The 17,549-nt window shown below is 35.4% G+C and overlaps 1 protein-coding gene across 3 annotated transcripts in view; it reads right to left on the bottom strand.

Moving 5' to 3' along the window:
* Positions 1 to 547: 547 nt before the first annotated feature.
* Positions 548 to 17,549, bottom strand: part of LOC149243793 (lipase-like PAD4) — a 33,747-nt gene continuing 16,745 nt past the window's right edge. Inside the window, exons 2-5 of one of the 3 annotated variants that reach the window (XM_089374620.1) lie at positions 3,514 to 3,545; positions 2,647 to 2,959; positions 1,827 to 2,507; positions 548 to 1,600 (exon numbers count right to left, since the gene is read on the bottom strand). In XM_089374620.1, the coding sequence (XP_089230746.1) occupies positions 866 to 1,600; positions 1,827 to 2,507; positions 2,647 to 2,959; positions 3,514 to 3,539 (1,755 nt within the window). In that variant the 5' untranslated portion in view covers positions 3,540 to 3,545 and the 3' untranslated portion in view covers positions 548 to 865. Of the gene's footprint in view, positions 1,601 to 1,826; positions 2,508 to 2,646; positions 2,960 to 3,087; positions 3,120 to 3,513; positions 3,546 to 17,549 lie in introns of those variants that run through there. The other 2 variants (XM_089374622.1, XM_089374621.1) reach the window with 2 other exon arrangements.

Here is a 17,549-nt window from a genome sequence, read left to right as displayed (position 1 = left end):
ATAACATGGTTGAGATCTCCAATTTCTTGATTTATAATTTTTTTTATAAGTAAACAATATTTAAATATTTTGTATAGTTATTTTATTTTTAGATTTTTAAAATTTTTTATTTTAGTCTATATGAACAAAATTTCAATTTTGATGATGGATAGCCAAAATTATATATCATACTGACCTGACCTGTAGAATGAGCCTCTCTAATCAATAATAATATTTTTCACTACATGTAACTTATGTTTTTTAATTCTGCAAGTATCTTTTCCTGTTTTATATATACCATGAGAGTTTTGAAAAGTGATTATTTTTTGATGTTTTGGAAAGTGATTGTATTTTAAATTCTAAAATTTGAATATTTTATAAAAAGAATTATAAATATTATTTTAATATGCCCAATTAAAATATAATTGAGAAATTAGATGTATACATATAAACTAAAACATCCTTTAAAGATTTTTGAAAGCATAAAATTTTAAACTTCGTCCCAACCATCTCATCTTTCAACGTGAGAAATTTAAAAAGAAAAATCCAATGTCACAGCATAAAGTCGTTTCAAGCCATATCCTCCAGAAAACGCTAATATTCCATAAATCTCGCTTGCAGAACCATTACGGAATTACAGCAATAATACTTAATCCCGTTTGAAGAACCATGATAGCATTACAACAATCATACTATTTTAAACAACTGAAACAAACAAACAAAACACGCAATCTAATTGGAGGAAGCTCCTTCCTCACAGTTCCAGAGATTACTTCTCAAATATTTAAGCAGAAATTACATCTCAAACACAAAGCAAGCAACCTAATTGGAAAAAGGTAACAGAGTTTTTATCCACAACTCCTACAAATTCAGCCCTTTCCAACTTTCACTTTCCATCAAGGGAATGCTCTCTTTTGTATTTTTCCCATTCTGCCTTCCATGTCATGTATGTGCTTCCTTCGAAGAAAACATCTGCAGAAATTTTGAGAGCGTCGTTCATGGTTGTCACATACTTTTCAAACTCTTCAAGACATTGTTGGCTTTGGTGTTGGCCTTGTTTCAGATTTTCCAGTTCTTTCCAAGCCTCTTCTACATATGCCCAAAAGCACGAGTCCTCAGTAAGGGACGCACGCTTGCCGCGGCTTCTTTGACCTCTTGACCTGCGAGTTTTTTCTTTCGCTTCCATCCATTCCTGAAGAACTTTATGGCGTTTGGGTCTTCCATCTGAAAGATAGTTGCCTTTACCCTTAGACATGCGATAATAATATGCAATATCCAGAGGCTCTACAAGTTTTCTGTATGTATTGCCAGCATTTATCCACTTATTTTGGGATTGGAAATCACTGGGCAACTCGTGATTCTCCCACATTTCAATAATATCATCCCAAAAAACGCCGAGCCTTTCCCTAAGCAAATTAGCATCGATATCGCTCTTCATGTGAAGTCCCTTGAAGGTATCATAATATCCGATGCCACCGTTCTCACAACGCTCTTTATACCATTCAAACTCTGCCATAAGACTTTGCTTTTGGCCTAAGTGAGTAGCTAGCTCATTAACGTTCATGTGGTACTTGTCTTCAATTTCTCCAGCTTTTCGTAGGGCACCCTTTGCACAATCATTCTGTGCAAAGTTATCATCACCATTTCAACAACAACAAGAATCAATTAGTATGCCTGAACAAAAAAGGTAAAATTCAAAAGTGCAGATAAAAACAGTGGTACAATAGAACCTTGTATAAAATCTTAAAAGGCCCTAAACTAGGAAAAACAACATGCACAGTAAAGACTGGGAGTTCCTTAAATTGAAATCTTGTGACACAGAAAAACCCCAACACCAATAGTATTACCTGAGCTCCAACACCAATAGCTTCCAGCTGTGATGAAATACCCATCTCGTAAGAGGATTCTGAACTGGAATTCGCTATTCGTATCCCTCTTATGGAGTTTTGCATAACCTCCTCCAAAACAGAACCATACCTTATGTGCTCTGAGACACAGGCCTGTACAATCTCCTCAAAAGAAGTCTGTTGGCTTTGCATTGTCAAACGAAGCATTTCCAAAACCGTTTGAGCGTTTTCAACACAAGCTGCACCATTACTTGAGCAAAGCATGTAAGTGCCAAAAGATCTGTATGGGCTGCTTGGAGAAACAAGGGCATGATTCAGAAGAGTCCTGGCAGCATCTTGAATTAAAGAATCATGCACATTTATGCCCTGCCAATAAGAACAAATAGTAGTAAAGGGCATAGCAATTGACTCAATCGGTGCAAGGAGCATCCTAGGAACAATATCATGCTTGGAAACCACGTGACAAAAGTTGCCTCCCCAATTCTCACGCCCAACTGCTTCAACAAGCCTTTCATTCCCGACCAGAGGGCAACCAAACGTGATACAAAAGGGAGAGATTTGCCTTAGCCTCTTTTCCAGAACCCATAATGTGGCCAATGTTGCAATTGCCCCTCCTATGGAATGACCCGCAAATATGATGGGCTTGAGTTTCCTTTGTTTGGAGTCCGCGTAAATCTGCAACTGATTGATCATGTAATACAGAGTACAATGTTACTTTTCTTTTTGAATTTCAAAAATTTGCTCCTAATGAAGTAAACCCTCTTTTTAAGAAACTAAGGTCATTTTGTCCTCACAGCTGTACATAGATATATCAATTTACCTTTGTTTGAAAATCTGTTTTCTCCATTATATGGAGGAACAGCGTAAGAGCTCCTGGATGAATGAGGGCTGGATCGAGGCAACCAGAGAAGACCTCCTTTTGAACAGTTTGTATATTGTCCTCTCCACATTTACTCTGGTTGACAATGAAATCTTCAACTCTTTGAAACGAAGCGAAAGCAACACATACAAAATCTTCATGCTCATTCAGACTAAAGCCCTCTGAATTGCTTGCACGAAGAGACTCTTCCCAAACCTCGGGCAGTAGTCCATATGACACCAGAAAAGTTGCAATCTCCTGACTAACAGTGAACCTGCATCAACATTTCTGTAAATCAGCACCATATAGCCTCTATATGCAGGAATGGACCCTTCTGAATTTAGATATGTGTGCATTAAATGGATAGAAATTGCAGAGCTTTGCAAGGTGAGAAATGTTGACCATGGATAAGTGAGCATGGAATCTTTGTCCACTTATATTTTTGTACACTATATGTGCCAGTTGGACACAGTTGGGTAAATAAGGAGAAATGGCAGAGATGACCAGATCCAACAAAAACACAACATTGATGCGAGGAACCAAGATGCGAATGAAAAAAATTAACAAAATATAAACCAATAAAATTTGATGGTAATGATAATGCACAAATAAAAACTGTGAAAATGATGTATTATTAAAATAAATAAAAATGTGATTAAAATAAGCGAAAAACTTAGGTGTTGAAGCTAATGAATATAAATGAAAAAAACATACTCAGCGTCCACACTGAAAATAGATTAATTTCAAGATTGACAGAGGGAAGCCTATGACAAAAACAAGCAGATCGTGCAAAGAGAAGAGAAAATGATTGTGGAAGCTCATGCTTACTCTGGAGTTTGCCATTCTGATTCCATGGTCTGCTATTGCCGCTGGATTTGCTTCGCAATGGTGTCAGATCTAACACCTGAAATTTCGTTATAAATGCACGATGGGGCTCTTGCTTTATATAGAAATTGGAAGGAGACCAGTAATATCCTGGAAATATAGAAAATGGAAGGTGCTGAGTAATATCGTGGAAATACAGAGGAAAAAAAGACTCCAAGATTTTTAATGGGTGGGTCCCTAGTTACATTGAATTAGTCCACATATTTCCGAGTTACATTGAATTAGTCCACATATTTGCAGGAAGCGGCAATATCATGGAATTGGAAGGTTCCGAGAAATTTAATGAGTTCGAAGTTGTTAGGCAAATAGGTTGTAATTTTTTAAAAAATTATACAAAAGACTAAAATTACATCAGAAAAACTCATCACAACTTTTTTTTTTTAAATTACACTGAAGAAAACGGGTAAATTGAAAAATATTGAAAATTTTGGATACACCCTACACTGGTTAAAATAGTGAATAAGTGGAGGAGAAAGATTATTCAATAATAGCTATCCAAAAAGAGAGGGAATTATGAGGAATTATGTTGTACTTTTTGTGAGGGCCATCTGTTTATTATTATTGACTTGACTTTAAGTGGTTCCTTCGTAATTTTGTTTATTTAATATAGAGAATTAATAGTAAAATAATTATATATTTATTTTAAGATAGCCATATGTAGTTGTACATTTTGTGAGAGCAATTTGTTTATTATTATTCACTTCATTCATAAGTTTGTTTATTTAATATAGATAATGAATAATAAAATAATTATATATTTATTTTAAGATAGCGATACGTAGTACTTTTTCTACACTGACAAAATATTATTTGTGTGAAACATATATTAATATATAATGATTTTTTCATATTAAAAGCAATGTTTTGTTTATTTCTATAATTATTGTAAGAGGTATGTTTTGTTCAATTAAATTAATTAAATTCATTTTAATTTCAAATTTCTTAAGCATTAAATCAAATCAAATTTCAAAATATATATATGTTATTTTTTTATACTTTTTATAAATTATTTTCATTAAAACTATATGCAATAAAAAGGAAAGTTAAAATTCCTTTACTATGAACACTTAACTAATAAATAATAATTACCTAAAAAACCTTTAAAGAATCACTTCTACAGACATTCTAATATTACAAGTTTAAAGTTTTTATATATATTTAAAACTAGTGCAGCTATATAAAGTAAAATGGTTGCAAAGATAGAAAGGAGTCAAAACATTTATCTCTATACATCTCACATTGTTAAGATTAAAAAAATCTTAAAAGTAAACTAAATTATAGTTTTATTTTATATTATTGTTATTATTGTGATTAATTAAAAAAATAATTAATATATGAGTTAAACATATATAAATTTAAAAAAACATGTAAAAATTTGACTATTTCTAAAAATATTTGAAGTAAAGGTTAAATTAAAATTTTGAAAATCCTATATCAAAATATACACATTCTTAACATAATTAAAATGAATTTCAATTAATTGAGAAAAACATTCTATATATTAATTAATCAAATTAACAATTTTTTAATTTATATGATTATTTTAAAATAATAATAATTATGTAATTAAATAAAATATTGAACTTAACAAGTAATGAAATTAATAGAAACTCATGTCAAGTTGGTGTAGCTTAGGTGGTAGGGAGGAGGCAATATTATTCTCCCCATCGTATTTCTAGTCCCACTGCTACATGAGGCTTTTTAAACCATTAATAAGCACATAACATATAAAATTTTAATTTGGTAGTCGGGATTATTTCAAACAACCCCCCTTAAGTAGTTGGGATTATTTCCAACACTCCCCCTTAATCACAAATATTGATATTAATGATGCTTGAACAACCTCTTACATGAACACAATTTTCTTTTGCTGATGGTTTGGTGGAGATGTTAGCATATTGATTTTGAGATCTGCAGTGTTCCAAAACAATTTCTCCATTATTAATCAACTCCTTAACGAAATGATACCTTGTTTCAATATGTTTACTTCTTTTGTGAAAAACTAAGTTTTTGGATATCACAATTGCAAAATTGTTGTCACAATAATTTTTTGTTGTTCCTTCTTGTTCATGCCATAAATATTTCAACATTCTTCTCATCCAAATTTCTTCACATGTTGCCCCTATTATTGTGACATATTCATCTTCAACTGTGGAAAGAGAAACAATTGGTTGTTTCTTGGAAGTCCATGACATAACTCCCGAACCCAAATGAAAAACATAGTCTGATCATGTGCTCTTTCTATCATATACAGTTCATGTCCAATCATTATCAGTATATCCAACTAGCCTAAAATTATTTGTTGTAGTATATAAAATGTCATATACTTTGGTTCCATTAACATACCTTAGAATTCTTTCAGTTGCTAGACAATGTGTCTCCTTTGGTGTCTCCATGAATCTTGAGACCAAACTCACTACATACATTAAATCAAGTTTAGTTGCAGTCAAATACATCAAACTTCCAACCATGCTTTTGTAGTGTTGGATTTACATGGTTGCTACAATCTTCTTTATTCAATTTCAAACCCATCGTTATTGGAGTTGGAACAATCTTGTTGTTTTGCATTGTAAACCTCTTCAAGATGTATGTTTCATACTTTGCTTGAGACATAAAAATGTCATCTTCCTTTTGCTTCACATCTATACCTAGAAAGTACCTTAACAACCCCAAATTTGTCATTTCAAACTCATCTTTCATGACTTCTTTGAAATTAGCAATGAGAAGATCATCACTCCCAGTGAAAGTCAAATCATTTACATATAAAACCACAATTAAAATCTCACCATCACTTTCTTTGATGTAGAAGGCAGGCTCACCATCACTTTGGTTAGATCCATTGTCCAACAAGTATGAATTTATCCTATTATACCATGTGCACATTGCTTGCTTCATCCCATAAAGAGATTTCTTTAGTCTATACACTTTGTCTTCTTTCCTTTGAAACTCATAAACAGGTGGATGCTTCACATAAGCTTCCTCTTTCAGTACTCCATTCAAAAAGGTTGATTTCATATCCATTTGATATACCTTCTATTTGTGTTGCACTGCTATTGCCTAAATTGTCCTCACAATTTCCATTCTTGCAACTAGTGCAAACGTTTTAGCATACTTCCAAGCTATTATTTGTATCCCTTAACAAATAGCCTTTCTTTATGTCTTCCTATCCTTCCTTTCGCATTGCTTTTGGTCTTATAGACACACTTTACACATATCACTTCTTTTCCTTGCGGAAGATTCACTAATTCCCATGTGTCATTATTTTCTATTGCATATATTTCTTCATCCATTGTTGCTACCCATTTTTCCTACTTGATTGTATCTTCAAAATTAATTATATCATCTACGTGAGAAAATAAAGAAAACAGAAAATTCAAACTTGCACAACGTTCACCTTCATTTTGCTCATAAATATCTCTCAATTTTCTAAATTTTTGTCTTCCCAAGCTTGCCAAAGATGGATTTTATGTGTAACTTGAAGTTGAACTTGGAGAGTGTGGAATTGCTAATATTTGTTGCGCACTTGGAGGAGTATTTGCTTGAATGCAATATTTTCCCATTACTTGTTGAAGGCATTACTTGAGGACTACTTTGTTGAAATTAAATAGGTGTAGGAGTCACCATTGAAGAAGTACGTATTGCTGCTAATTCCTCTTTATCTTCTTGTGGTAAATGTGACGATAAATTAATTGTATTCTCCAAACTCCATATCATGCTTCCTCTACTATGAATTGTATATATCTACTAATTATGACCTTTTTGGTTATTGGATTATATAGCTTGTATGCCTTGGAATTGTCACTATAACCAACCAATATGCATTCCCCCCCTTGTTGTCTAATTTATTTCTTAACTCATCTGGGACAAGTGCATATGCCACACATCCAAACACTCTCATATGAGTAACACTATGTTTTCTCTCACTCCATGCTTGTTCCATAATCACCTACTTTACATATTTTGTTGGACATTTACTTATAATGTAAGTTGTACATGTTATAGCTTCACCCAAATATTCATTTAGCAAATCATTTTCTTTTAACATACTCCTTTCCATGTCCATAATTGTTTTATTTTTCCTTTCAACAACACCATTTTATTGAGGTGTGTACGTTGTTGTAAATTGGTTGGCAATTCCATGCTCCTTAAAAAAACGTAGGAAGTCATTTGAGATGTATTCACCACCTCTATCAGTTCTCAAATCTTTGATGTAGTTCCCACTTTTTTTTCCAACAAGAGCCTTGAATTGATGAAAGTGATCAAACACATCTTTTCTATGTCTTAGAAAATAAAACCATGTCTTTCTTGTGTAGTCATCTATAAATGTAAATAAATAATAACTTCCACTAGTTGAGAGTGTATGCATTGGTCCAAAAAAATATGAATGGACAATTTCCAAGGGTGCCTTTGCCCTTATTGACTTTCCTACTGGAAATTATTATCTATGTTGTTTGCCTAAGATGGCTCCTTCAGATAAGCTATCTAGTTTTTCTATGTTGGAAATATAGTAGCCATGGTTGGTACTTTCATCATGCAAAGAAATGAAAAAATTTAATTTCAATTTTTCCTCCAAATATTTCAAGTAGACCTTCTATTACTTTAAGTTGGTTGGGCCCCTAAGAGGCACCCATTCGACCCCCCTTCAAAGTATATATAAAGGATATTGTTGGGTAATGTAATTGCCTATTAAATTACTTGCATTTATATGTCAATCTGGTTACATGAGCTTGCGAAGTACACTACACCATATGTGCTAGGAGATTAACTTTCAATATTTATGCATAACTGAAATGAATTGGAAACTTCAAAAGGAAATTAGATTCTTTAATATAAACTATGAAAGTACTAAGTTGTTTGAAAGGAAATTAATGTTAAACAAAAAAACATAAAGATTACTGATCTAAGAAAACATGAGATTTTACCCTATGAAAGCATGGAGATTTTGTTCTAAAACATATAAACTTTAATCTATAGAATCATGAACATTTTAATCTAAAAAAACGTAAGCATTTAATCTATAGAAAGAATGAGTTTTTAATCCATGATAAGCATAAACAATTAATCTATGTAAAATAGCCCCAACGATTAGCTTAGTTGGTCAAAATCAGTTCCTCGCCATTGGGAGGTCACAGGGTCCATTCTCCCCGAAGCCCTTGGGGTCAGGTCTTGCGGTAGGTCGAGGGGCGTCAACCCAGATTTTTCTATGGATGTAGCGCCACCCGTTGACCAGGGTGCCCATGAACCACTCTAAAAAGAAAAAGAAAAAAATCTATGTAAAACAGACCATGCATGAGAATATGAAAGAAATGGAAAACATCTATACTATTCTCACAAATATCCAAAGGGGCCTCTTGAGGACTGTGAGGTGTTGAAAACTCGGATCAAGAGAAGAGATTTAAATCACCAATTTCATTCAGAGCTGCACTATATTAAAAAAATCACATTCAATGGAAAAGAATAGAGTTCTTCTCTTTCAATTAACAACAACAATTACAAATTAGGATCATCCTTGACATCTTCTCTCTCCTCTCATCAAAGGGATTTAAATTTATAGATCTTTGAAACAACAACAGGCTTAGAGTTTTATTACTAGAATTCTGGTCATGGGATCTTTATAGATCAGTTTGAAAATCAAATCAAATCAAATTTTATGGATTTTTGGATCAAAGATCAACCCATATCCGAACAAACTTATCTTTATGCCATGAATCTTCTAAAGAACAACTCGTTCTGGCCTCTTTGTTGACTATGCATTGAATGATGAATTGGAAAACTGTTTATCCATGTAATCTCCAAAATAAGGCTCCAAAGCACCTTGAACATATCTCAAATGGTAACGAATTTGAGACAACTACTCATTAAGAACTTCGTTGGGCCCATGCTAAAAAATCCCCATGTTGTTGTTGTTTTTTTCTTTTTTTCTTTTTTTTTTTCTTTCTGAAATTCATTTTCATTTGCTCGAAAAACACATTTGAAGTTGAATGTTCAAAACTGCTGCATTTTTCGCTTTGATCTTTTGCTATAGGTACACATGTGCGAGCTGGGTGGGGTTTGACCAACATAAATCCATATTTGAACTTTTAGAAACAATGTCCATGTACCGAATTTTGCTTCTAGAGTGGTGCTACTACCTCAACCATGGAGATAGCTATGGAAACTTGACTAAACTACAGAAACTTGTATTTGCCAAACTGTCATTCGTAAACCATGTATAATTATCCTTAATCTACTGAAAATAAAGGAAAATGGTGTTAATTAACCACTTAGACATATAGATACACATCAAGAAGAATTATGGGAAAAATGGTAGCAAGTGAGGAAATGGTGCAATGGATGGTTGGAAGTGATGACTTAATGAATGACAAAGACAAGTGAGAATGATGACAAATCAGTGAGCCAACATCTCCCCCACACTGAGATATTTGCATGTCCTCATGCAAATAACAAAACTTGATCAACATATTTGCTCCAGAATATATCTTTGGGAATGACTTAACTTTCTTACACCATTTCTTAGCAAACTTGAATAGTTGTCTAGTATGCTTTGTCACTTTAATTTGTTGTGTATTCTGCCACTGACCAAGGCATTCACTGAGCTATTAGAGTGACAATATTCCTTCTTTGTTGCGCTGAATGGTGGATATCATTTCTCAACCTTTTTTCTATATTCTCCATTTTCTAGTTTTACTAGGACACTACTCAATGTTCATCAACCTGTAATTTCACTTCAAAATTTGGAGGCTACTAAAAAATGTCGAATTGTGCAACTTAACACATTTTGACTTGTTCAATGAAGAAACATACAAAAGCAATATAATTATGAACATGTAACTTAAAATTCTGGTTCTTGTAACATTGCTGCTCATGTAACACTTGTATGCACAAATGAAAATATTATTGATATGAATGGATGGATGGAGTGCCTTTATGAATTCAAAAAAAAGGATCAAAACCAAGTCAACAAGGTGAAAAAACAAATGAATTATTCACCCTTGTAGCCTGCTCATCATTTGAAAAATGAGATATCATGAGATATATTAGGTTTTAATGGGTTATGATAGATTCAAAAAGGCCATACAACATAAGTGAGATATATTTTCAATGTCCATATATTTTATGTTATGTAGTTTACTTCAAAGAAACAAATAAAATGTTACCCTTTTTCTCTTTTGACAAGATCTTTACAAAACTGGTATTTGATGTAAGTTGCCTTCATGTTGTTGATCATCATGTCATTGAAGCTTTTTTATACTTGATATATGATGTTGGAGTTAATGTTAAAGTGTATAAATGTGTCTCTTGCCAAAAACCTCAAACCATTCCAATACTTCATTCTCAAAGGTAAATGCAATATGTAGTACAACTAAATTATAATACCCATGAAATGATCTAGTAGCCCTCATTTGAAAATTAGAAGATAATTAATGAAGCACAACATTCAACTACCCATTCAACTTTTAATTATGTCATACCTCTAGTCTTCGAAGTAATCAAAGCTTGGTCCTCAAGACTTGTTGCTTGATTGTCTTCAATTGCTAGAACAAGTATCTTGATGTCAACATCTCTTCTAATTTTTGACGCAACAACCTGCCTTAATGCCTAATGAACAAAAAATTGTATTCACTTGAATAATTTCCAAGCCTCTTCTAGGCATCTTATAAAACCGTAAGCATAGGTTTTATTATGGTTTCATATTCTTGATTTTACTAGCCTTATTGATTCCATAATCATATTTTAGTGAGAAAAACTTGCCAAGATGCTTGAAATTGTCTTCATTTCCCAACTTTTAAATTTGTCTATTGCAGCTTTGTATGGTGAGTTTATATTGCTGCCATAAATATTTATTTTTAAATAGAGGAAAATTTAATCTAAATGAGTAAAAGTGAAAGGGGTGGTTGATGGTATGAGTGGTCTGCATAATGAAAGATATGGTGGCTAATAATGGTTGATGGAAAAGTGGAGGAATCTAGTTTATTCTAGAAAGGAAAAATCCTATCTTCCTCAGAGGTAGATACTATATTTCCCTTTTAGTTTCTATTTTGTGAGCAGCAAGGGTTTCAGCAAGTTGAAAAGGTTGATACTAATGGAGGGTCATAGAGGAGGGAGCTCCACTCCCTCCTATAAGGACGTTGTAGCCAGAAGAGGTAAGTCAGCTTTGGAAAAAAATGTTAGAGGATCGGCGGAGGAAGGGAATAGGAATAATGAAAAAGAAACATATGGGATCAATACCAAGGAAAACATTAGCACAAAAGACAAGGAGGAAGAAGAAAAAAGTTAGGCAGACAAAAAACAAAAAGGACCTTGCAAACCCAAAGCAAAGATCACTCCTAAAGTAGTTTTAAATGATCCTGCTCTGCAAGCACACAGGGAACACATGGGGACTTATGTTATCATCTGTAAATTCATGGGACTATGGCCCACTGAAAAATCTTTACAGATGTGGATCAAATATCACTAGAAACCCAAAGGAAGCATTGACCTACATCTCAGATCAAAGGGATTCTTTACTGTGGTGTTCACAAACATCGAAGATAAAGACAAAATATTCGAAGGAGGACCCTACTTTTATGCAATGGTCGGCCTCTATATGCGGCCTTGGAAGATGAACTTTGTCCCAGAGCGGGAAACTTTCGCTTCGGTACCAGTCTGGGTAAGGCTCTATTCCCTACCTCTTGATTATTGGTAAACTGAATCGCTAGCTGCCATAGGCAATAAACTAGGTCGTTTTGTCAAAGATTTTGAAGCCACAAGAAGGGGGAAATGTACTTCCTTTGCAAGAATATGTGTGGAAATGGATCTATTAGGAGCTCTCCCAGATGATGTTATCTTGGAAGTTTTTGATGAGGAATGGGTGTAAACAGTAGACTACGAGCATATCTTGTTCAGATGTCGTAGATGCCATGAACATGGACACTTATTTAGAGACTACCCTCTTAGTAAAGCAGACAACAAGAGAAAGGCTAATATGATGAAGGACACAGAAATCTTTAAAAAAGCGATAAATAGAGGAAAAGGCAGTAAAAAATGGCCAAAGCAACAACATAATGAGGGGAAAAAGAGCAGTGAGAACAAGTTTCAAGTATTGGAAGAGAATGAAGAAATCACAAAAGAAGACCAATCTATGGAAGAAGGTCCTAATGAAAAGGAGAGAGAAGAAGACAGCAACCAAACACAAGATATTGGCAATCAGAAAGAGACTATGATGAGTGAAGCAGAACTGGAGATGGATCAGGAAATGACCCAAAGTGAAATAGATCTAGAGGACCATGAGCTACAGGAGATCCTTGAAAAGGAACACCTAGATCTGGAAGGGTTCTTGATGCAAGGAACCATGGGAGGGATAGATTCATTGCCTCAAGAAGAATGCAACAGAATACAACAATTGTTTTTATGGAAAACTCAGGAGAGGGGGTTGGATAAAGGAAAAACCATTGACAAGCGGGATCACAAAGGTGTGAAAACAATGAAATCAACTCCAAGTTTAGCTACTAGAAATCCAAGAAAGAAGAGGGGCAGAAAAAAGCAGAATGAGCTCTTGATGGAGTGTGGAATGCTAATGATAGATTCGAGTAAGATGAAAGATCTAACCAGCTACTCCTTTACAAATCTTTAATAATGAAGTTCACATCTTGGAATATCAGAGGTCTAGGTAGTAAAAGAAAACAAAGGTTACTTAGTAATAGGATGAAACAAGCAGCACCAGATGTGATCTTCATCCAGGAAACTAAATGTTCCATTCAAAAAATAAAAGAGATTCACAGCAAATGGCTCAATAGATTTGAGTTTCTAGAAGTCAAAGCAGAGAATACAGTAGGAGGCATTCTCACACTTTGGAACCCCCAAAAAATTAACCTTATAGATGCAGAGGCATCTAGGGATTATCTTTCAGTGGTCATACAACCAGTGGGAGATAAGGAAGTATACCTGGTCATGAATGTGTATGGTCCCCAAAGGATGGATGGTAAACTCAAGCTTCTAGATTCCCTGCAAGATCTCAGGGAAAGACATGCAAGAATCCCTTGGATCTTGGGGGGTGATTTCAATATGATCAAATCACTGTTGGAGAAAAAAGGGGGTATCAGAATTCTAAATAAAGACTCTTGTGCATTCCAAACCTTCATAAACAATATGAAGCTAGTGGATATTTTTATGAGTAATGGTACCTTTACGTGGAACAATAAAAGAGGAGGAGAGTCTCAGGTGGCCTCTAAATTAGATAGATTCATAATCTCAGAGGAACTTATACTCAAGGACAAGGATATAGTTGCAAGAGTGCTCCCCTTTGGAGGCTCAGATCACTAGTCGGTGCAATTGGAAATTTAGGGCAATTGTACCCCCAGGAATAGACCTTTCAGATTTGAAAACATCTAGCTCTCCCACCCAGATTTCATCAACAACATAGCCATATCATGGGTAGAAAAGTTGAATATTCAGGGCACAAGAATGTTCCTACTTCATAAATGACTAAAACATATCAAACTCAGGCTCAAGGAGTGGAACAAGAAGGAGTATGGTAATATTTTTGAAGCAAAAAAATCTGTTGAGGGAAAAATGCAGGAACTCAACCAAACCATTATCATGGAGGGTTTTGATAAAGATAGAAGTGATTAGGAAACCAAATATCATCAAGAAAGGGAGAACTTATGTAAACAAGAGGAGATTTTTTGGAGGCAAAAATCCAGAGTGCAATGGCTAAAAGAAGGAGAATGTAATCTAGATTTTTCCACAGATCAACTATGGAAAACAGAGCTCACAATAGGATTTCTTCTATCAAGGACGAGGGAGGTAATCTTCTCGATTCTCATGAAGAAATAGAAGTAGTGCTGGTTCAGCACTTTCATGGTATTGCACAGGGAACCTGTTGAGATAGAGAACAATCCATAGGGTTATATCGAAACATATTCCTAAGCTGGTTACCAGAGAGGACAATTTCAACCTTAATAGACCAGTGTCAGAAGAGGAGGTTAGTGAGGTCCTAAAAGAAATGAAAAATGGTAAGGCACCAGGTCCGGATGGGTTTAATGTTGATTTCTTTAAAGCTTGCTGGAACATAGTAAAACAGGATGTTTTGAATGTAGTGGAAGACTCCAGGAGGGACAAAACCATACTAAAGGCACTTAATACCACCTTTATCTCCCTAATCCCTAAATAGGATTTGGCTCAAACTCCTGATAGGTTTAGACCCATTGCCTTGTGAAATGTTGTCTACAAGATAATATCCAAAGTTGTGGCCAATAGACTCAAGCCTCTTCTTCCTACCGTGGTGTCGATTGAACAATTTGGATATGTGGAAGGTAAGCAAATCCTCGACAACATCATTCAAGCTCATGAGGTGGTACACTCACTAACAAACAATAGGAAAGTTGGAATGATCATGCAATTGGATATAGCCAAAGCTTATGATAAGCTGAATTGGACCTATATCAGAAAAGTTCTCATTGCCTTTGGGTTTGATCACAACTGGATTAGATGGGTAATGGCCCTAGTTACTTCTCCCATTTTTTCAATTCTTGTTAATGGATCTCCCTGAGAGACTTTTATTCCTTCTGGAGGCCTTAAGAAGGGAGATCCACTCTCTCCCTTTCTCTTTATTCTCATGATGGAAGGACTGGGTTGATATATCAAGCATGCAAAAGTAGTTGGTAAAGTCAAAGGTCTCCAACTTTCTGAAGATGGTCAGGCCTTAACACATCAACAATTTGTTGATGATACCATGCTGCAGGGTATCCCCATGGTCAAAGAAGCTCTAGCTTACAAGAAAATCCTGAGAGACTTTGCCATGGCTTCAGGTATGGAAGTTAATCTCTCCAAATCTAAGATTTTTTTCTTTAATACTCACATTGCTATTCAGAGAAATATTTCCAGAATTTTGGGCTTTCAAAGGGAGATCCTCCCTTCAAAATATTTGGGAGTTCCTCTAACGGCCAAACCTTTACACAAGAACATTTGGGAGCTAGTGATTAACAAATTGCAAGATAAAATCAGGAAATGGACTATTAGATCTTTAAATTTGGCTGGTAGGTTGGTGCTAACCAAGGTTGTCCTACAATCAATCCCAGTCTTCATGCTATCAGCTCTCCCAGCACCTAAAGGAGTCCTGCAACAATTCAGAAACATGCAAAGAGACTTTCTTTGGGGCAAGGGGGAAGAAAGAAAGAAATGGGCCTTGGTAGCATGGGAAAAAATCTGCAAACCTAAAAACTATGGAGGGCTTGGATTGGATGATCCTGAGATTCTAAGCAAGGTTTTAGGAGCTAAATTATGGTGGCGATGGGTAAAAGACCCAGAGGCTCAGTGGGCAATGATATGGAAAGAAAAATATGCCAGCACTTGGCAAAACAATGATCTAATAAGAATGTCAGGATATAGAAAGGGCTCTCACATTTGGAATAAGGCCTGGGATAACTAGGGCTTAGTCCAAGGAAACAACTTTTGGGAAATCAGAGAGGGAAACCTTGCCCTATTCTAGGAGGATAGATGGAAACAAGAACCTATATTGTTAAAAGAAGACTTGAGGGATCTCAAGGAAGATACAGACACCAAAGGGTTATCTAAAGTAAAAGACTTTTGGGATCAAACCAACAGTATTGGAAAATGGAGAACCTGGAGGAACTTTGATTTTAGGGATGATAGCCCCCTGAAGGCTAAAGCAGAGACTCTAAAAAAAATGTTAGAACAAAGGAAGATTTTGATGTTATAGGGGTAAGACCAGCTAAGATGGGGCAACAATAATGAGGGTGCCTTTAATCTTAAGGAAGAAAAACTCATTCTCCTTGACCTTAACTGACAAGCTTCGAATAAGATTTGGCAAGACCTATGGAGACATCAAGTCTGGATGAAAATTTAACTCTTCATGTGGTTGGTTCAGCATAAGAAAATCCTGACCTGGCATAAGACTAGGAAGAGGGGTGTCCTAGGGCCTTCCAGATGTCAGCTCTGTGAAGCCCAAGAGGAAACTATGGAGCACCTTCTCAACAATTGCATTTTCACCTCTAGTTTGTGGGATTCTTTTGCCACCATTTTACAACAGACTGATAGGGACAGAGGGATTATCATCAATACCCTAAACAAATGGAGAAGAAACTTCTCAGATAATGAAGTTCTTAGCTTAGCATGGGACATCATGCCAAGCTTCATTATTTGGAATGTCTGGAAAGAAAGGAACAATAGAATCTTCAAGAATGAAAAGAGGCCATCCCAATGCCTTTTTGAGCAGATCTTAAAACAACTCAAGGAAACGGTCGACACTATTGTGCGAAATCTCCCTAAGAACCCACCTTCAATAGCTGATTTTAGAATTCTCAACGAGTTGGGTTTGCAGGAACTTATTCCTCGGGGACTGGATAGGAAAGTAATCTCCCTGGATTCTGAGCAAGATTTCTGGCATCCCCCCCCCCAAGGGTTTTTTGAAATTCAACATTGATGGGGCTTCAAAAGGCAACCCGGGCACCGCGGGTTATGGAGGTGTGTTAAGGGATGAGAATGGAAGTGTCCTTTTCATCTTCTACTGTCATTTAGGAAGAGCCACCAATAACATGGAAGAATTGATGGCTATGGAGCAGTTTTTAGATTTCCTGGAATAGGATAACCGAAAAAATGTGATTGTTGAAGCTGATTCTGAGTTAATCATCAAATCAGTTAAGAGGGTCAGCTGGGGAACAAGGCTGGAAAAAGTCTCTAGGAACTCGCGGCTAATCCAGGGCTTTCAATGGATTTAGCATCACCTCCAGAGCCTTTGTATAATAAGCTTTAAATATGTATGAAGATCGGTCAATAAATTGGCGGATCTTCTGTCCAATCAAGGTGTGATCAGCACAGAGAACAAGGTTGGATTGAGCTGGCAAGAGCTGCCTCAGAGTAGGTTAAAAGCGAACTGTCATGACCAGGCAGATGAAGACAGGGTCTTGTTTCAAAGTAGGGCCATGGAGTCAGAGTCCAGTTGATTCAAGTGCTTTATGTTTCTCATATTTTCCACTATT

The sequence above is a fragment of the Pinus tabuliformis genome, chromosome 8, assembly GCF_031772625.1.
Source record: "Pinus tabuliformis cultivar Carrire ecotype Pingquan chromosome 8, CPIR1, whole genome shotgun sequence".
NCBI classification, from domain to species: Eukaryota; Viridiplantae; Streptophyta; class Pinopsida; order Pinales; family Pinaceae; genus Pinus; species Pinus tabuliformis.
Note: the sequence above shows the minus strand (reverse complement) of the source record. Positions and strands in the feature narration are given on the sequence as shown.